The sequence below is a fragment of the Aotus nancymaae genome, unplaced genomic scaffold (assembly GCF_030222135.1).
Source record: "Aotus nancymaae isolate 86718 unplaced genomic scaffold, 86718_ANA_hifiasm-v0.15.2.pri h1tg000089l, whole genome shotgun sequence".
Lineage (NCBI taxonomy): Eukaryota > Metazoa > Chordata > Mammalia > Primates > Aotidae > Aotus > Aotus nancymaae.
This window is the reverse complement of record NW_026988504.1, coordinates 26,503,349-26,524,409: the sequence shown is the minus strand read 5'-3', so window position 1 is coordinate 26,524,409 and position 21,061 is coordinate 26,503,349. Positions and strand designations below refer to the sequence as shown.

General features: G+C 50.2%; 2 protein-coding genes across 10 annotated transcripts in view; one reads left to right on the top strand and one right to left on the bottom strand.

Annotated features, from left to right (window-relative positions):
- The window catches only part of MED24 (mediator complex subunit 24), a 29,888-nt gene extending 22,040 nt beyond the window's left edge, over positions 1 to 7,848 (bottom strand). For 4 of the 9 annotated variants that reach the window (XM_012451997.2, XM_064369149.1, XM_012452004.2 and 1 more), the window contains exons 1-3: positions 7,750 to 7,848; positions 6,853 to 7,041; positions 6,681 to 6,763 (exon numbers count right to left, since the gene is read on the bottom strand). In XM_012451997.2, coding sequence (XP_012307420.1) covers positions 6,681 to 6,763; positions 6,853 to 6,982 — 213 coding nt within the window. In that variant the 5' untranslated portion in view covers positions 6,983 to 7,041; positions 7,750 to 7,848. Of the gene's footprint in view, positions 1 to 6,680; positions 6,764 to 6,852; positions 7,064 to 7,749 lie in introns of all 9 variants that reach the window. The other 5 variants (XM_012451998.3, XM_012452005.2, XM_064369147.1 and 2 more) reach the window with 4 other exon arrangements.
- Positions 7,849 to 16,358: 8,510 nt separating this feature from the next.
- THRA (thyroid hormone receptor alpha) overlaps positions 16,359 to 21,061 on the top strand; it is a 30,648-nt gene continuing 25,945 nt past the window's right edge. Inside the window, exon 1 of the mRNA XM_012452009.3 lies at positions 16,359 to 16,486. The gene's annotated coding sequence lies outside the window, so the exon portion shown is untranslated. The remainder of the gene's footprint in view (positions 16,487 to 21,061) is intronic.

Here is a 21,061-nt window from a genome sequence, read left to right as displayed (position 1 = left end):
AAGAAAAAAGAAAAAGTACACATGGAACATCACGCAGCAGTAGGTTAAGGCTGAGCTCCACGGCTCATGCCTATAATCCCAACACTTTGTGAGGCCAGGGTAGGCAGATTAAGCTCAGGAGTTCAAGATGAACCTGGACAACATGGTGAAATCTTGTCTCTATAAAAAATGCAAAAATTGGTTGGGTATGGTGGTGCGCACCTGTAGTTCAAGCTACCTGGGGGGCTGAGGCAGAAGGATCACTTGAGCCAAGGAGGTCAAAGCTGCAGTGAGCCACTGTTGTGCCACGGCACTCCAGCCTGAGCAACAAAGCAAGGATCTTGACTCTTAAAAAACTTTTAATTAAAAAAAAAAATCTTATGTGTCAACTGAGACATACTATTCAGCAATTAAAAAAAAAAAAAGAATGGGGCCGGGCATGGGTGGCTCACATCTGTAATCCCAGCACTTTGGGAGGCCAAGGCAGGAGGATCGCTTGAGCCCAGGAGTTTGAGACCAGCCTGGGCATCAAAGTGAGACCCTCATCTCTACAAAAATGTAAAAATTACCAGCCTGGGCAACATAGGGAGATCCCATCTTTACAAAAAATTTAAAAATTAGCCAGGCATGGTGGTGCATGCCTGTAGTCCCAACTCCTTAGGAGGCTGAGGCAGGAGGATCACTTGAGCACAGCAGGACAAGGTTACAGTAAGCTGTGATCATGCCACTGTATGCTCCAGCCTGGGTGACAGAGTAAGACCCTGTTTCAAATTAAAATAAATAAATAAAAAGCATGGACTACTAACATACACAACATAAATAATAAATATCAAAAACATTTATGTTAAACAAAAGACAGTATAATACATCTGACTACATTTCTACAAATCCAAATAAAGGCAATTGTGGGAGAGGGGAGTGGAATAGAAAGTGGTAAAAGGGAATTTCTGGGAGAACAGAAATACTCTGTATCTTATTTTGGATGCTGGTGACATGGGTATATACAACTGCTAAAACTCACTGAACTGATCTTAAGATCTTTGTATGTTATTCTATGTTAATTAAAATATGCATATTTTTAAGGAAGTCCTGTCATGTGACTCCTCCACTTAAAACCCTTTCAATGACTACTTGTTACCCTAAAATAAAGTCCAAATTCTCTTAGCATCACTCACAGGTCTATTACAACCTTATCATTCTCTCTCTAAACCACTCTCCTCCTTAAAGTGCCAGTCTAGCAATTCTAAAGGTATAGTCCAGGAACTCCTCAGGGTCCCCAAGACCTCTCAGGGGGTCTAGAAACTCAAAACTATTTTTAAAATACTACTAAGATATTGTTTACCTTTTTGGTCTAATTCTCTCACAATTGTACAGTGGAGTGTCCTGGAGGCTCCATGACGTGATGGTATTACACAATTAAATGTGTCAACAATTGAAATATCTATATAAGTTAGTCATGGAATTTTCCAAATTACCAATTCATGATGTTACAAAAATCATACACAGATAAAAGATCTACTCAAGGTGCAATAAAGAGACTAGTGAATTTCATCTCATTTTATTTTTTATTGAGACAGAGTCTTGCTCTGTCTCCCAGGATGGAGTGTAGTGGCACGATCTCGGCTCACTGTAACCTCTGCCTCCCGGGTTCAAGAGATTCTCCTGCTTCAGCCTCCCAAGTAGATGGGATTACAGATGCACACTACCATGCCTGGCTAATTTTTTGTATTTTCAGTAGAGACAGGATTTCACCATGTTGGCCAGGCTGGCCTCGAACTCCTGACCTCAGGTGATCCACCCACCTTGGCTTCCCAAAGTGCTGGGATTACAGGCAGGAGCCACCACCCCCCACCTGAGACCAATGAATTTCAATGTAATAGTATAAAAAGTTCACTGATAAGGCTTCAATTACCTGTTGAATTTTAGTATAGTATCAAAGAAAAATATCAGTTACCTGAAAAGCTTATTAAAATACTCCTCCTGGCCAGGCACAGTGGCTCACACTTGTAATCCCAGCACTTTGGAAGGTCAAGGTAGGTAGATCATGGGATCAGGAGTTCAAGACCAGACTGAACAACATGGTGAAACCCTGTCTCTACTAAAAATACAAAAATTAGCCAGGCGTGATGGCAGGCGACTGTAATCCCAGCTACTCAGGAGGCTGAGGCAGGAGAATCACTTGAACCTGGGAGGCAGAGGTTGCAGTGAGCTGAGATCATGCCACCGTACTCCAGCCTGGGAGACACAGCGAGCGAGAGTCCATCTCAAAAAAAAACCAACCAAACAAAAAAAAAACTCCTTTTTCAAACTAAACATCTGATATCTGAGGCCAGATTTTCTTCATATGCTTCAAACAAAACACCTATCGTGACAATTGAATGTGGGATGTGAGAAAAGCAGATGTTAGAATTCAGCTCTTTTCTTCCCTTTTTTTTTTTGAGAGTCTCGCTCTGTCACCCAGGCTGGAGTGCAGTGGCATTATCTCGGTTCACTGCAACCTCTGCCTCCCAAGTTCAAGCAATTCTCCTGCCTCAGCCTCCTGAGTAGATGGGATTACCGGTGCCCGCCACCACACCTGGTTAACTTTTGTTTGGTTTTGTTTTGTTTTTTTGAGATGGAGTCTAGTCCTGTCACCCAAGCTGGAGTACAGTGGCGCGATCTTGGCTCACTGCAACCTCCACATCCCAGGTTCAAGCAATTCTCTTTCCTCAGCCTCCCAAGTAGCTGGGATTACAGACGCACACTACCACGCCCGGTTAATTTTTTTTTCTTTTTTTTTTCTGCCTGCGTTTCAGAGGATAGGCTAATTTTTTGTATTTTTAGTAGAGACAGGATTTCGCCATGTTGGTCAAGCTGGTCTCAAACTACTTACCTCAGGTGATCTACCCACCTCAGCCTCCCAAAGTGCTGGGATTATAGGCAGGAGCCACCACATTCAACCTGAGACCAGTGAATTTTAATGTAATAATATAAAAAGTTTACTTATAAGACTTCAAATTACCTGTTGAATTTTAGTGTAGTATCAAAGAAAAATATGAGTTATCTGACCCGCTTATTAAAATACTCCTCCATTTTCAAACTAAACATCTGATATCTGAGGACAGATTTTCTTCGTAAGCTTCAAACAAAATGCCTATCGTGACAATGGAATGCAAAAGCAGATTTGAAAATTCAGCTTTTCTCTTTTTTTTTTGAGATGGAGTCTCACTCTGTCGCCCAGGCAGGAGTACAGTAGAGTGATTTCAACTCACTGCAACCTCCATCTCCAGGGTTCAAGCAATTCTCATGCCTCAACCTCCTGAGTAGTGCCCGCCAACACACCTGGCTAATTTGGTTTTTTTTGAGACGGAGTCTAGCTCTGTTGCCCAAGCTGGAGTGCAGTGGTGCAATCTAGGCTCACTGCAACCTCCACCTCCCGGGTTCAAGCGATTCTCCTGCTTCAGCCTCCCAAGTAGCTGGGATTACAGGTGCCTGCCACACACCCAGCTAATTTTTGTATTTTTAGTAGAGATGGGTTTCACCATTTTGGCTGGTTTTGAACTACTAACCTCAAGTGATCCACCCACCTTGGCCTCCCAAAGTGCTGGCGTGAGCCACCACACCCAGCCAATATATATTTTTGTAATATTTGAAGAGATTTATTCTGAGCCAAATATGAGTGACTATGGCCCTTCAGGAAGTCCAGAAAACGTGCCCAAGGTGTTTGGGGTGCAGCTTAGTTTTATACATTTTAGGGAGGCATGAGATCAAATGCAATCAAATACTTTTAAGAAAAATCTCAAAATGTTTAAGAATGTAAAGGTGTCCTGAGACCGGGTGCAGTGACTCACACTCATAATCCCAGCACTTTAGGAGGACAAGGTGGGAGAATTACTTGAGGCCAGGAGTTCAAGACCAGTCTGGGCAACATAGCGAGACCCCTGTCTCTACATAAAATACAAAAAAATAAAAAGGAGAAAAAAGAAAAGAGAAAGGGGTCCTAAGAGCAAACTCCTTTTCTCTAACCATACCAAATTATTTTCAGTTCCTGAACGACATTATGTGATTCTTGCCTCCCAGACAGTACATATCCTTTTCTCTGCTTTGTACACACACTCTCCTCAATGTACCTGGCTAACTCCTACTCAATATTCAGGTCTTGGTTTAAACATCACATCCTCTACACAGCCTTCCTTGACTGTTCAGACTGGACCTGGGTGCCTTTCCCAGGTATTACCATAGCAAGGACAGTCCCCAACTTAAAAATGGTTCGCCTTACAAATTTTCAACTTTATGATGGTGTAAAAAGAGATATGCATGGGTACAGTGGCTCATGCCTATAATCCCAGCACTTGGTGAGGCTGAGGCAGATGGATCATCTGAGATCAGGAGTTCGAGACCAGTCTGGCCAACATGGCAAAACCCCATCTCTACTAAAAATACAAAAATTAGCTGGGTGTGATGGCAGGTGCCTGTAGTCCTAGCTACTTAGGAGGTTGAGGCACAAGAATCACTTGACCAAGGAGGCGGAGGCTGCAGTAAGCCAAGGAGTGCACATCTCTGCATTCCAGCCTAAACAACGGAGCAAGACTCTGTCACAAAAAAAAAAAAAAAGAAAAAGAAATCTGCACTTGTACCCCCACTAAATATACAAAAATAAATAGCCATACAATCATTGTGTTTTCATTTTCAGTACAACATCCAATAAATTACCTGAGACCAGGCACAGCTGCTCATGCCTGTAATCTCAGCACATAGGGAGGCCAAGGAGGGTAGACTGCTCGAGCCCAGGAGTTCAAGACCAGCCTGGGCAATATGGAAAAAACCCCGGCTATACAAAAAATACACAAATTAGCTGGGCACATGCCTGTAGTCTCAGCTACTCAGGAGGCTGAGGTGGGAGGATCACCTGAGCCAGAGAGTTGGAGGCTACAGTGAGCCGTGACTATGCTGCTGCACTCCAGTCTGGGTGACAGAGTGAAAGTCTGTCTCAAAAAATAAAAATAAATAAATTACGTGAGATATTCAACATTTCATTATAAAATAGGCTTTGTGGGCGGGGCATGGTGGCTCACGCCTGTAATTCCAGCAATTTGGAAGGCCAAGGCAGGCAGATCACCTGAGGTCAGGAATTCAAGACCAGCTTGGCCAATATGGTGAAACCTCGCCTCTACTAAAATATACAAAAAAATTTGCCAGGCATGGTGACCAGTGCCTGTAATCCCAACTACTCAGGAGGCTAAGGCAGGGAGAATTGCTTGAACCAGGAGGCAGAGGTTTCAGTGAACCGAGGTTGTGCCACTGCACTCCAGCCTGGGTGACAATCAGACTACTTCTCAAAAAATAAAAATAAATAAAAATAAAATAGGCTTTGTGTTAGATGATTTTTCCCAACTGTAAGCTAGAGTGTTCTGAGCACATTTAAGGCAAATATAAGATCTTTGGCAAGTTATGCATATTAAGTACATTTTCAACTTATGAGTGGTATATCAGGACATAACCCCACTGTCAGCTGAGGAGCATCTGTACTCTATCCTAACCTTCATCATAAACTCATCCAGTGACTGCTTATTTACATGTCTGTATTACCCACTAAATTCTATGTGTACTGGGATCAGGTCTTGTTCACAGCTATGTCCCCAGGGGCTAGCACTGTCTTGCACATATAAGCATTCATGAACATTTGTTGATAGAATAAGTAAATGGAATCCTTTTTCTTTTGGTTGTTGTTGGTGGTGGGGGGGTTTTTTTGTTTTCTTTTTTTGAGACAGAGTTTCACTCTTGTTGCCCAGGCTGGAGTGAAATGGCACAATCTCAGCTCACCGCAACCTCCGCCTCCCGGGTTCAAGTGATTCTCCTGCTTCAGCCTCCCGAGTAGCTGGGATTACAGGCATGTGTCACCACATCTGGCTAATTTTGTATTTTTAGGAGAGATGGGGTTTCTCCATGTTGGTCAGGCTGGTCTTGAACCCCTAACCTCAGATGATCTGCCTGCCTCGGCCTCCCAAAGTGCTGGGATTACAGGCGTGAGCCACCACACCTGGTCGTTGTTGTTTTTAAGAGACAGAGTCTTGTTCTGTTGCCCAGGCTGGAGCACAGTGGCACAATCAATGCTCATTGCAGCCTCAAACTCCTGGGCTCAAGCAATCCTTCCACCTCAGCCTTCTGAGTAGGTGGGGCCACAGGTCTGTGCTACCTCCTACCACTCCCAGCAGAATACGTGAATGTAATATTCATCATAACAAATGAAGTACTATTGTTTTCATGAGGTCACTGAAACTCAGTGAAATGATCTATTCAAACAAATTCATCCAGAAAGAGTAGACTGACAATTGCACAACTGTACTCTAAATTTTTTTTGTTTTCTGAGACAGGGTCTCACCCTGTTGCTCTGGCTGGAGTGCAGCAGCAGGATCATGGCTCATTGCAGCTTTGACCTCCCAGGGCTCAGGTGATCCTCCCACCTCAGCCTTCCAAGTAGCTGGGACTACAGGGGTGCCACCACGCAGGGCTAACTTTTTATATTTTTGGGTAGAGATTGGGCTTTGCCATGTTACCCAGGCTGGTCTCCAACTCCTGGGATCAAGCAATCCGCCCACCTTGGCCTCTCACAATGCTGGGATTACAGGCATGAACCACCAGGGCCCAAATGCACCAAATGCACTCCAAGTTTTTTACCCCAAAAACTCTCATTTCTTGGTGGGAGTTTGGAGGGAGCTTACCTGGGAACTAATGGCATACTTCAGGTAGGACAAGATGAGAGGATTGGGAGATGGTCCAATCATGGCCTGCTCCAGTAATGCATCTGCAAGGGGAATAACAAAACATGACTGAGCGATTACAACTTCTCTGGCTTTATCCCTCCCATCCTTTTTTTCCCAGTTCACTTGAGACCTGCCAGGTTGAGAATGTCCCAGGTGGCTCCTTTAGGAAAGAATTTCTTCATGTTGATTGCCCATTGGTAGTCACTCCAACGCTCCTTCCAGGCTTGCAAAATGGCTTGCTTCAGGTTCACCACCTTCATGATTTCACTCTGAGCAGATGGCGCCGGTGACGGCCGGCTTTGAGGTGAGAGAAATGGAGCTAAACAAAAGGAGACGAAGTTCTAAGGAGAACAGGGGAAGGCAAAATTAAATAGAAAGGAGAAGATGCAGAAGATTTAAGCGAAGTAGGGGAATTTGAAAGAAAAAGAGGTAAAGGCAAGCTCCTGTCAGGCTCTCTCCTCCTGAACCACCCTTCCTTAAACTGGGGCACTAAGAAGAAAGTATCTGGGACAGGCGCAGTGGCTCACGCCTGTAATCCCAGCACTTTGAGAGGCCAAGGCGGGTGGATCACCTGAGGTCGGGAGTTCGACACCAGCCTGACCAACATAGAGAAACCCCGTTTCTACTAAAAATACAAAATTAGCCGGGCCTCGGCGGCGCATGTCTATAATCCCAGCTACTCGGAAGGCTAAGGCAGAAGAATCACTCGAACCCCGGAGGCGGAGGTTGCGGTCAGCCGAGATCGCGCCACCGCACTCCAGTCAGGGCACAGGAGTGAAACTCCGTCTCAAAAAAAATAAATAAATAAATGAAGAAAGTATCAAAGGAACTAATAGAAAGACTGAGGAGGGCATCAAGGGGTTAAGCCAGTCCTGGTTGCCTAATTACGCCCTTAGCTCTAAATGCGTCCCTCGGCCACCACCACGCCAAGTTCAATTTGTCCCCTCATTTCCTCCACCTTCTCCAACCCTGTAACTATACCTCCCAATTTCCTTTTTATCCACCACCTCCCCAAATTTAAGCCTACCACACAAACCAGTTCTAGGTCCTAGGAATCGCCATTTTGACCCTTGTCAAGAAGTTCACTTTCTATTGGCTGGGAGTAACAAACGCCAACCAATAGAAATTCAGCAAGGAACGCCCCGCTGTCTTCTGGGAATTGTAGTTCCTTGGACGGAAACCGTATTTGTCTGCGCTGGCGAGGAAACTAAGGGACTAGGCTAGTCGACCCGCATTGTTCCTCTCCGTTAAGGGAGGACATCCAGGAGCTGAGGCACCACAGAGACTCAAAGACTCGAAGAGCTCGAAAGGCCGCTCATAACCCGACGTTGCCCACGACGTCACTGTCGACCAGGCTTCTCCATCGTATTCCGACACCCTTTCGTTCGTTAGCCTCATTAGTAGGTGCGGCAGGGGTGTGGCTGGGGACAAGGGTGTGGCGTGGAGGGCAAGGGTGTTGCGTCCAGCAATACGATCTTTCTCTTTTTCTGGCCCTCTTTCTGTTCTCCTAAGCCCCTGGGGCTACCGGAGTTATTCTCATTTCCATACCTATATTTCAAAAGCGACACTGACGTGCCTTAGTTGCACACATATCACCACCCCCGAATCTGACAGTCCTACCAGAATCTCCAGGCCCTCCATACTTCTTGAATACAAAGGAAAGTAAGGAGGAAACTAAGGTGAAGGTGATCAAAATCAAAGGAATTATGAGAAATTGCCACAGCTAAGAGGGCTAAGGAGACCTGATAACCAAATGTAATGTGGTTTTCTGAATGTGATCATGGAGGAGAAAAAGAATACTGGATAAAAACTAAGGAAATCTAAATAAAGCATGGGCTTTAGTTAATAATAATGTATCAATATTAGTTAATTAGTTGTTACAAATGCATCATACTAATGCTAAGATGTTAATCAAAAGAAAAATTGGGTGCAGAATATGTGGGGGTCCTCTATCACCTTCTTTTTTTTTTCCTGTAATCAAAAACTTTTTTTTTTTTAAGATGGAGTTTCTTGTTCCCCAGGCTGAAGTGCAATGGCGAGATCTCAGTCTTCCAGGTTCAAGAGATTCTCCTGCCTCAGTCTCCCAAGTAACTGGGATTACAGGCATGCGCTACCACGCCCGGCTAATTTTTGGTTTTTTTAGTAGAGACAGGTTTTTCCATGTTAATCAGGGTGGTCTCTAACTCCTGACCTCAAGCGATCCGCCCACTTGGTCACCCAAAGGGCTGGGATTACAGGCGTAAACCACAGTGCCCGGCCCCAATTTTCTTTTAAGTTTGTTATTGTTGTTTAAATCTTGTTTATCCCACAGGTCCGTATATAAATTATTATGTGCAGGGCCTTGAGCATAGCCTTTCTTTCCCCCAGTGAGAAACCCGAAAGCAAAGGTTACCCACCTCTGGGTTCGATGTCTGAGCCTCCTTATGCATAGTCCTCATCCCTCCCCATACTATGGACTGGTCATCCCTAACATTTACAAGCAGGAATAAGAGTAAATTACTCAAGAGGCTGAGGCAGGAGGATCACTTGAGCTCAGGAGTTCAAATCCAGCCTGGGCAACATAACGAGCCTCTTAGCTCTACCAAAAAAATAAAGAAATAAACATGGAGGCCTTTAGCCAGTCCCAATATCCTCGTATCCTAGTTGACAAGTTCAAGCTCAATCCGTATTCCCCAGCAACCATTCTTTATTTTATTTTATTTATTTATTTATTTTTTGAGACAGAGTCTTGCTCTGTTGCCCAGGCTGAAATGCAATGATGTAATATCGGCTCACTGCAACTTCCACCTCCCAGTTTCAAGTGATTTTCCTGCCACAGCCTCCCATATAGTTGGGATTACAGGTGCGTGCCACCACGCCTGGCTAATTTTTGTATTTTTATTAGAGACAGGATTTCACCATGTTGGCTAGGATGGTCTCGAACTCCTGACCTCAGGTGATCCACCTGCCTCGGCCTCTGAAAGTGCTGTTATTACAGGTGTGAGCCACCACACCTGACCTCTGACAACCATTTGCTCACCCTTTGAGTGGCAAAATCTGTCCTCAGGAGGATAAATCTGGGAGAGCAGCCCACTAAGTCTCTGGAAGCAAAACTGTGGTCATTTGGGCAGAGAATTACAGCGCCCTGGGTGTCTAGAGCATGGTCTAAACAAGGAGTCAAGGACTTCTGTTCCAAAGGGAAGAGTGTGGCTAAAGAAGGGTCAGATCATGTCCCCCTGGTATTGCCTATGGCCTTTCTCCTTCGCCATATACTCAATCCACACCCCTCCCTTCAGTTCCCTTTGTGCCTGCCCAAGTGATACCACTGGGGTGTAGTGTGTATACAAAGCAGCTGCCAAACATGTATTGCCAAAGCTTCTAAAGCAGGAAGGAGGGACAACACGGATTTCTCACCTTCACCTTCCAGACGGCCCCCCCATTATTCCACTCACACTTGAGACTGCCTCAAACCCTGCTTCTCCTCAGTCTCTCACATATCTGACTTCCCTTCTTCTCCCAGGCCCTCACTCTACCTTCACCTGCTCCCCTGCTCTCATTCCGTGTCTGTTTCTGCAGCCTGAGGCCCCTCGACCTGGAGCCATTCCTGGATCATCCTGGAGCTCCTGTCACATCCCTCAGAGCCCAAACTGTCTCTCTTGGAGAGAAGCTGTCAACTCTGTGACTGCTCCTGGCTGAGTTAGTGGGTGCTGGGTCCAGTCCACACAGGACTGGGGACTATTTGGGCCCTGAGGATGGTGATATTCTGAGCTCAAACCATTCCCTCTGGCAGAGAGCCTGGCAGATTTCTAGGGAGGTGCCTCCTCCCCACTTCGCAGTGACAGGGAGGCGGCTTTTGTAGTCAGGCCATCTGCCTTCTCTGTCTCCCCACCTCCCACCAGCAGCCCTTGCTCTAGGCTTGGCAAGGTTTCCCCAAAGGCTGGACTCATATGTACAAGGACTCCCTTAGCTCTGGGCAAGGACCATTTTTAATTTCTCCACTTTGACCTTCCTGCCTCTCTAGTCTGTAATCATCAGAGGCATCCTTTGCCACCTCTTCCTTCCATACCACAATACCTTCCTAGGGACCCCCTTGAGCTGTCTGGCTCGCTGCAAGCACAGGACCCCATGATAATCCTACACAGAGTGAAAAGAGAGATGCTAACATTTCCTTTGGGTGTACAACAAATAGCCCCCGGCCCATCTCAAAGCCCCTTCCTACTTTCCCCACTTTCTTTTGCTGTTCATTTCCTCTCAACAGGGACAGGGACTGAGCTTCCACCTCTGCTGTCCTAGCCCCGAGCCCCAAGCTCTTTCTTCATCGTGTTGGCTACCCTGGCTAGAGAGAGAAGAGGGGCAGGTGGAAGTCAACCAGTCAGAGTGACATGGCAACACCTGGAGAAGTGTCAGAAAAGCAGCTAGGCCAGAGTGAGGTAAGAGGCAGCGAGAAACAGGGTTCCGGGTACCCAAGGGGAAGGGGACATTCCTTATCTATCTAGGCTAGAAAACAGTATAAGGAAAAGTGGCAAGAGTCCAGACCCAAAAACCCAGAAACACTGAAATCGTTGGTAAGCATACAAGGCACTGAGGGTGTCAGCCTCCCTTCTCTCCATAGGGAAACTGAGTCATTCCTTTTCCCGAAGTGGAACATTTTTCTCTGGAAGCTTGCCTGGGTCCCCCCACTATGGGCAGCAGGTGGATGGGAAAAGAAAGACAGTCACTCCCACACACTCATACACAGCTGGCTCCAAACCAGTTTCCTCCTCATACCAGTCACCAAAGCAAAATCCCTGCTTTCTATCTGTCTGGGGGAGGGGGTGATGGAAAAGAGGCTGTGAGGTGGCTGCACCTTAGGGACTCAGCTCAGGGTGTCACTCCCACCCACAGTGCCTGTCCCCCACAGTTGCCTGTCTCTGTCTTCCCATTGCCCCTGGAGGGTGAAAGGCAGAATTTGAATCAACTCTTGGAGTGGCTTCCCCTCTAACACCCTGAAGGATGGCCATCCCTCTCCATATTCCCCGCACAGAGAAGAGAGGTGCTATGATCCTGAGGCCTGGACCAGACAGTGGCTGAGAAGGGAGGTCAGCCTGCCATTCCCTTTGTATCGCCCCTCCCTCCAGGCCCCGAGAACTGCTCTACTTTCCACTTTTGGCTTCCATATCATACTGCCCCATCCTCCCCTTTAACTGGAGGGGGATAGCGGCAGAAAGGTAAGCCCCAAACTCTGATGGCAAGGGAGACTTCCTTGCTCCCCCTCCTCTCCTCTCTCCTGCTGGCAAAGACAGGATGAGAAGACTGTAAGGCAAAGTGAAACCAGAAGCTGGGAGCATTTGGGGAATCTAATACTTGGCACATATTAAATGCTTAAAAAAAAAAGTGTCAGATGAATGAATAAAGGTAGGAGAAACCCTGAAAGACAGCCTGGAAAAGGTGTCAGCTTCTTTTTCCATTTCTTGCCTCAGCTACCAAAAGCAAGGCTCAGCCAGTCCTGGTCCCTTCCCTGGCTCCCTCTTTTGTGACCCATAGCAAGGGCCCCTGATGAGACAAAGGGGAGAATTAAATGGTCACTTTCTCTTACCAGGGTAATTGTTTGCTAATTTCCCAATCTCTCACCTGCCTCAGCCTCCCAAGTAGCCAGGACTGAAGGTGCAGTGCACGTCACCACACCCAGATCATTTGTGTGGTTTTTGTTTTGTTTTTTTTTTTTTTTTTGGAGATAGGGGGTCTCATTATGTTGCCCAGGCTGGTCTTGAACTCCTGACCTGAAGAGATCCTGCCACCTCAGCCTCCCGAAGTACTGGTAATGTGAGCCACCTTGTCCAGCCTGCTCTCCAACTTTCTTTCCTACATTTCCACCACTATTCTTGATTGGGAAATCCCTCAGAGGGAGAAACATCTGAGCTTTGAGTTCTCTTAGCTGGTGGAGCCTCAGTTTCCTCTGCTGTCTTTCCAGAGCACCCCCAGTAAGTTCAGCTCTATCTGCGGAGTCTAGAGGTGTATGCTGGACATGCCATCACTTCCTGATCTAGGCCCAGGAGGTCAAGGTGAGCTAGAGGAGGGGAATTTCTGAGGCCAGGCCACAGAGCTTGTTCCAGGGTGGCTGGTAGAGGGGCCTGTCTCCTGTTTCCCAAACTGCTAGAGATGTGTAAGGCTTCTGGGCAGGGGTAGAAGATGCTGTGTGGGGTCTTAGCTGCCAGACTTTGAAAAAAATCCTCTTCAGAAAGATATCTGGTTACCTTGTTTCCTAGGGGTCGTATCCTCAAGAAATCTTGGGGTGCTTCCTAGCAACAGTCTGGAAGGAAGGGAGGGAGAGACGGAGGAAGAGAGGGAGGGGCCTGGGCATGGCTGTTCTGATGGGAGCCCAGAGAACAGGCTGCTCCTGCTACCTCCTTGGCAACAGAAATCTCAGCTGCAGGGGCCATCAGACATATCCCCTTGGAGGGTCTATGCATCCTTATTCATGCCACCCCTACCCTTCTGATAGAGTCAGGGAATGCGCTGAAGCAGAGGTGGGGAATGGGAGGGGACAGCCCTGGTGGGGGGTTTCATGACAAGGACGGAGCAGGAGCCGAGGATGAACTGAATCTGAGAAGAGCTAGCAGCTTCAAGAAATGGGTGGGCAGGGTGAGTGGGGTGGGAAGACGGATGATGCAACACAGGGACAGGGACTCTAAGCCCAGACCTGGGCTGGATCCTGGCACCTGGGCAGAGGCCTGCTTTGAAGGCAGTGTGCGCTTCACTTTGTCCTGCCCAGATCTGTCACCAGTCCATACTGGGAGCCCAGGAAAGAGAGAGAGGTAAAGAGAAGATGGGGGTGGCCGGCACGGTGGCTCACACCTGTAATCCCAGCACTTTGGGAGGCCAAGGCAGGAGGATCACTTGAGGCCAGGAGTTCAAGACCAGCCTGGCCAACATGGTGAAATGCTGTCTCTACCAAAAAATAAAAAACAATTAGCTGGGCATGCTAACACATGCCTACAATCCCAGCTACTTGGGAGGGTGGGACATGAAAATCCCTTGAACTCAGGAGGCAGAGGTTGCAGTGAGCCAAGACTGTGCCACTGCACCCCAGCCTGGGCAAAAGAGGAAGACTCTGTCTCAAATAATAATAATAATAATAAATTTTTGAAAGGAGAAGATGGGGGCTGGGCATGATGGCTCACACCTGTAATCCCAGCACTTGGGGAGACTGAGGCAGATGGATAACCTGACGTCAGTAGTTCGAGACCAGCCTAACCAACATGGAGAAACCCCGTCTCTACTAAAAAAATACAGAATTAGCCGGCATGGTGGCACATGCCTGTAGTCCCAGCTACAGGGACACTGAGGCAGGAGAATCACTTGAACCCAGGAGGCGGAGGTTGCAGTGAACCGAGATCGCAGCATTGCACTCCAGCCTGGGCAACGAGAGAAAAACTCCGTCTCAAAAAAAAAAAAAAAAGGAGGGGTGGAGAAGATGGAAATGGTAAACCCTTGTCTTTGAGTGCCCTACTCTGCCCCTCAGGAAAAAAAAAAAAAGTGAATCAGAAGGCACATCATTTTATATGGCTTTGGGTCTAGGATTTCAGAAAGTCTTCCCCACACAATATTATAGGGCCTTGCATCAAAGAGAGATATGGTGGGGAAAGCCAGGATGGAAGGGAGACAAAACCACAGCACCTTACTCCTCCGCCTCTGGACTCCATCACTCCGGCCCTGATCCAGATTACTGCTGGCCCTCCCCACTGCCTCCTAGTTCTGTCTTTGTGATGCAGAGTATAAATGTATCTCATGCATCAGGATTCCCTCCCAGCTCCTTGAGCAGCCCAATCCCAAGGGACTAGTTCCATACAGGGTAGAGCACAGACCCCAAGCACTGCACACTGCAGCCGTGCACCCCAGGGTTTCGGCCAAACCTGATCACCGAGGAGGTGGCACCGACTGGCAGACAGCCACCCTCAGTGCACCTCATTCTGCCCACTGCACTGACTCTGCACGCTGCAGCCTCCTGCCCCACACTGCAGCTGTTGCTTGTCTCCCGTTAGCCCAGACTGAACACAGGTTCGCTTACCGCATGGAGACTCTGCACGCTGCTGCCTCAATTCCCCATTCTAGCTGCCACTGCACATCACAGGCTCCCTTTACCTATGGCATGCCCTCAACACCACCACTGCACTCTGCATGCCATGGATTTCATCCCAGCTGCTTTTCTCATCTCCATGGTTCCAGGGACCCCCAGAGAGGTACCCTCCCCTCTGCCAAGCATTACAAACTCCAGTATGCCCTGTGAAAGAAGGGGCTCCAACAGCACTGAGGATGCAGGTGCCTGAGACTGAGACATAAGCAAGGGTAGCCCAGCTTGGATAAGCTGTGGGTCAGGATCCCACACTCGGCAAGTGATTCTATCCAGTATAACCTGGGCCATGAGCTGAGCAGCTCTCCCTGACACACATGCTCACACACAAACACACACCCCTCTCCAAGAGCAGACTGTGTAGCAGGGCCCCACCCTGGGAGCCATGGGAAGGCTGTGGCCCCCGCTGGTAAAACTAGGCTAATGACAGCAGGGGAACCGGCGGGGCCAGGGGGGTGCTGGGGTAATTAGGGCTTGGCCTGGAACTGGGAGATCCCGAGATGAAAGGGGCTCTGGCGTCACTGGGTTGGTTTTATGTCCATGAATGCAGGTGTGTGTGTTGTGTGTGTGTGTGTGTGCTGGGGGTGGGGCTGGCACAGTGGAGACCTCTCCTTTGGGTTGGGTTAGGGGGTCCATTTGTATGCAGCCCACCGGCTTCCTTAGATTGACTCTGGTACCATTTGGATTTTGGTGGGAGCAAACACGGGGGGAAATACCACCACCCAGCAGCTAGGAATTGAGGGGGTATGGCAAATCTTGTCCCCTCCCCGAGCTGAGGAGAGGGAGCAGATTGTTGGGGAAATGGCTGGTGACAGAGAATAGAAAGAGCCTATATGGAGAAGGGTGATGCTGGAAAGGGGAGGCAGTGGATCGGTATTGATGTTAGAAATGAGAGGGGAGGGAGGTACTGAGCCCACACAAGGATTAAAAACACAGGATGATTGAAGTTAAAAGGACGTCAGGGGTGATCTGCCCAGCCCTCGCGGCTGAAGCTTGAGGAAGCTCTGCCCCCGACAGCAGTGGTGATTTGTCAAGGTCACACAGTGAGTTACTGGCGGAGAAGGGACCCGAACTCCTAAACAAACTCTACACCTGCAAGCGTTTGGTGTTTAGACTTTCTCCTCATGTGTAAGGTGCAGGCGGCTCCTCGGTACTTCCTCCCCCACCCCCATGGTGCAAACCCGAAAATCCCCAATTCTCCCGGCAAGCAAAGGCTATTTTTTAATGACATCTCTTCCAAAATATGTCACCAAGTACCCACTCCTGCGGGAGCCGCCCGGCGGGGGAGGGCGAGTCCGAGCGGGGCGGGGCAGAGGCGGCCGAGGGGCGGCCGGGCCGCTGGCGGGGGTCCCGGGGCGCGGCAGGGGGCGGGGGGCGGGGGCGGGCGGCGGCGAGGCGGCCTGCAGGGAGCAGCCGCGAGCCGGCCGGGCGCGCCGAGCCCGAGCCCCAGCCGGAGCGGGGCGGGGGAGGGAGGAGCCAGAGCGGCCGCCGCCTCTGCCGGAGGAGCCGCGGGGCCGCCACACTCGCCCCCCGCCCCCCCCGCGTTCACTCGCACTCACACCCGGGCGCAGGAGGCGGGCGGCCCGGGCCCCACCGGCCCCCCATGGACGCCCACGGCACGGGGCGCTGAGACCCCTGCGTCGCTGCCCAGCCCGGTCCAGCGCGCCACGCCGAGGTAAGGAGGAGGGAGCGAGGGGGTATTAATATGCAAATGCCTCGCGATTGATTATGCAAAGCCGCGGGGCTCCGTGGCCAGCTCCCAGGCGGGCCGGGGTCGCGCAGGGGGTACCCGCTGTCAGCCTCAGCCTTTCCCGGCGCCCCAGTGACCCTGTCACGAGCCCAGGAGCTTGCAACTGACGCCCTGGGGAAGGGAGGTGTTGCTAGGAGGTCGGTGGGCCCCGGGGTTTGCAGGCGGAGATGGCGTCCGGGCCTCCCCCTCGACGTCCCGCCCGGCCTCTGTCCGGCCAGTCTGCTGCGCATTCCCGGGCCGGGCCCCGTTGCCGGCCGCCGGAGCTCCCCCGCCCGCCGCGCCGCGGTTTGTTTACGGTGCGTCGGAGGCCTGCCCCCCCCCGCCAGCCCCCACCCCTAGCCTTTGAGGCCGAGTGGCCTTTGCAAAGCTGCCTCCAGCTGCGGAGGGCAGTATGAGTGCGGTGGCGGGGGTGGGCTTGCATGGATCCGGGGAGAGGGAAGTTCCCCCCCCTTCACCCGCCTTCCAGTTGAGCATGGCTGTCTGGTTGCAACACTCTAATTGCAAAAACGCGGCTGCTGGGGGGGAATGTGTGTGTGGAGGGGGTGCACTTGATGGTGCCTAGATGATTAGGAGAGTTGCTGGCTGGGGTGGAGAGGGAGAAATGGACCTGTGTGTGTGTACCCCACCTTTTTCCCTCCCCTTGCAACGTGTCTCTGGTGCCCCTTCTCCATCTGGGGCCCTCCCTTGCCCAGCGTGAAAGAAAGGCCTGGGGGGATGACAGGGGCAATTGAAAGAGCAGCCGGTCCAGGGGTGGGGGTGGGGGACACAGAAGGAAAGCCAGTGAGATAGGAGCCTGCCCCTCAGTGCTGGCTTCGTCTCCAGGAGGGGGAGGGGATGAAGGGGACTGTTGTCCAAGATGGGGGGAAAGCAAAAGTGACACGCAGACACAGAGATATGTCCACACAGACAGCCACATGAACACCCAGGGACACCCAGGCAGACTGAAGGACAGGAGCTGCTGGACACACCCACATGGGGACAAGGGAAGAGGCAGGCTGCTGCTGCACCGTGGAGCTCAGAGGGATGGGACATACCCACGGGAGACCAAGAGCATGGGGACCGACCCATGGCACATACCCACGCACAGGGTCACACGGAGAGGCTGTCACACACGGGCAAGGAGGAGTTGCTGTCACCCACACAGAAAAAGTCACTGTCACATGCATGCATGCACATAGAGCAATTGCACACAGCCGCACAATTACAAAAGACCCTGTCACTCACAGGCACACACGTGCTCACATAAGCCCAGTCACACAGTCATCATTGCTTGCCGTGACAGTAGCTGTCAGTCAGTCAGATGCAAACACAGTTACACATCAACACATGTATACACAACTTAGCAACAAGTATTTTCCTGGACTCTTACTGTGGAGCTCTGAGGTTCTGTAGACAAGAAAACCCTTGCTCCCAAGAAAATTAAATTTGCCTGTATGAAAAGGTGTTCCTGCGTAATGGTGCAAAGCATGAATTCCCGATGACATGTTTTTGGTCTCTGTCGCTTGACATACCAACCCTACTAGACAGTGAGCTCTTGGAGACCTGGGAGAATCATTTGAAGAGCTCTGGATCGCACCCAGAGCCTAGCACAACGGCTGCTTTGTAACTACTTGTTAGTTGATTGACTGTGGAACCTGCAGACACAGGTGCACTCATTTGCACATGGGCCCCTGAACTGAGGTACAGAACGAGTTCACAGGGCCCAGGTCCACATGAACAGTCGTGTCCACATAACCCCAGATGCACACAGCTGTAGCCTGTGCAGCCAAGCACACACCTAGATGCACACAATCACAGACTTTTCCCTTTCAGCTTCTTCCTGCCTTCTTCCTCTAGGCTCAGCCACTATGTGAGAATGGGCTTTTTTTTTTTCCTTTTATTTTCTTTTGGAGGGTCAGAGAAACAAGAGCAAAGACGGTGGGTGCAGGGGGGTTCCAGAGGGCCAAGTATTGGGCTCAGTGTCCAGTGACTTCTAGAAGCTGGGATTCTCTTGACAACTGGGGGAGGGGAGAGCTGCACTCCTCCTTACCCTAAAAGCTCAGGGATATCAAACTGCCCTGCTCTGAGTCATTTGCCTGGGGGCCTTTCCTGGGAACACTCAGTCACCCCCAGCTGAGTTCCTGCATCCCACCTTGAGTCTGGCCGCCCCTCTTGCCACCTGGACCCTCCTGCCCAAACTTGGAAGCTTTCCTTAAGAGGCCATCGGCTGGCGAGTGTCTGCATGAGTGATGTGTATTTTTGACTTGGAATTTCTCTCTAACTCTCTCTCTTTCTGTTGCTCTGTCTTGCGGTGTCTGATTCTCTCTCTCTCTCTCTCTCCTTGTTTCTCTGCCAGTCTGTAACTCTCTCTCACCCTGTCGCTACCCCCATCTACCCCTGTCCTTGTCTCAGAGCTGGGGACTGGCAGTGATGTTCTTCATACTTTTCCAGTTGTTAATACCCAAGCTCCGCCCCCTGCCCCCCCCCCACCAGGCAGCCTCTGGGGTCAGCTTGAGGTTGGGGGGGCGGTGAGGGGGCTCAGCTGGCTGCTCAGGACTTCCTGCACTTCCTTAGTGCTGCAGCTGTGGCCAGCAAGTTTTAGGGGCTGGGAATGGGGGAAGGGAGGGGGGACAGCCACTGCCCATGCTGACCCCTAGGGCAGCCAGACCCAGCCTGGGGACACCAGTTCTGTGGGCGCCCTCAGGGTGCAGGCTGCAGCCAGCTAGCAGCTCCTAAACAAGCCAGTGAAGAGACTCCCCAGACACTGGCCCAAGCTGGAAAAGAACCACCCCATGGGCAGTGGCAGGAGCTGGCAGGACCCTCCTGAGTTGGGTCCGTGGCAGGGCTCACAATGGCCTTTCTCCACACCCCTGGCAGCTGAGACCCACCTCAGAGATGCCCAACAGCTGTGTCCTCTTTTCCCAGCCTCAGGGCCTGGTTCTGAGGGCACAGCTGCCCAGACTAAGTGTGGGCTGAGCGAGGCCCTCCCACCCGTGTGTGCAGGTTCCAGCCTAGAAGGGGAACCTCTTCCGGAGAGGGCATTTGAGGAGGAGGAACTGGGGTAGGAGGCACAGGGCCCGGGGGCACCAAGCACTTCTGGCCATGCTCCCCTCTAGCCTTGGCCTATTTGGAGGTGGAGGCACTGACAGAGAGCCCTCGGGGCAAAGATCGAGGGCAAAGACCAAAGCTTGGTCTCAGGGAACGCGTAGCTGGATGAAAGAACAAGGCGTTATCCCTCAAGCAGGTGATATGCCATCACAGTTAGGAACAGGGATGATGATGATGATGATGATGTGATGATGATGATGATGATGGTGATGGAATGCTTGGGTCTGAATCCCAGCTCTCACTCACTGGATGTGTGACTTTGAGCAAGCCATTTAACTTCCCCGTTGCCTTATCTGTAAATTGGGGATGATCATGTCTACCTCATTTAGCTTCTTTGAGGAAAAATGCTTTAAAAAGTACCTAGTTCATAACAAACTGTGTTGCGTGAGCTGTTGTGATGGATGAAGAAAGCTGTGGGCCTGAGGCTGGGTGCGGTGGCTCACGGCTGTAATCCCAGTACTGTGGGAGGCCGAGGTGGGCGGATAACAAGGTCAGGAGTTCAAGACCAGCCTGGTCAACATAGTGAAACCTCATCTCTACTAAAAAAAAAAAAAAAAAATTAGCTGGGTGTGGTGGCATGCACCTGTAGTCCCAGCTACTCAGGAGGCTGAGGCCAGAGAATTGCCAGAACCTGGGAGGCGGAGATTGCAGTGAGCCAAGACCACACCATTGCACTCCAGCCTGGGTGACAGAGTGAGACTCTGTCTCAAAAAAAAAAAAAAAAAAAAAAAGCAACAAAGAAAGAAAGAAGGCTGTGGGGCCTGGGGTCTCCCAGATTTCTTAGAGAAGCTTGGTGGAGAATGGACTCTCCTAGACATCAGTGAGACTGGGGCCTGAGGCAGTGGGTCTCCAATTTCCAGCCTTCTCACTCTCTTGTAATCTTTTCTTCCCAGACAAATTTTTGCAACCTGGAGTGTATGGGAAAGAGGCCAAAGGAGGCCGCCTCTGCCCCACCCTCCTTTGCCCCTCACCCTTCAGCTTACAAGGATCTCTTGGCCCCTCAGCCTGGGACACACCCCTTCAGCTAGGGACATGTGCATAAATCTTTGGGCATCACTGCATCTCTGTTCAGAGTCTGAGCTCCGGGGGTGGGGGAGAGAGAACAAGGAAAGCTGTCCCCTCTCTTTCTTATGTGTGGGCTCAAAGAGGAGGCAGTGCCCTTCCTCCCTCCTGAGGTCCCAGCATTGATCAACCAGGACCCAGCCCTGGCTGATAAACACCAGATTCCCCTCCCCTCCATGGAGTGGGCCTTAATGTGAAAGGTGGTGGCAGAGAGAAACTGAGGTACTCATTTTGGTGGGCACAGCACCTTGAGATCCACCCTTTGTCCTGGGTTGCCTCTTTCCCTTTGAGAGTCTGGTGATCAGGATCCCTTCTCCAAACCCCTTTTATTTAGCCATGCCCTTCAAAGTG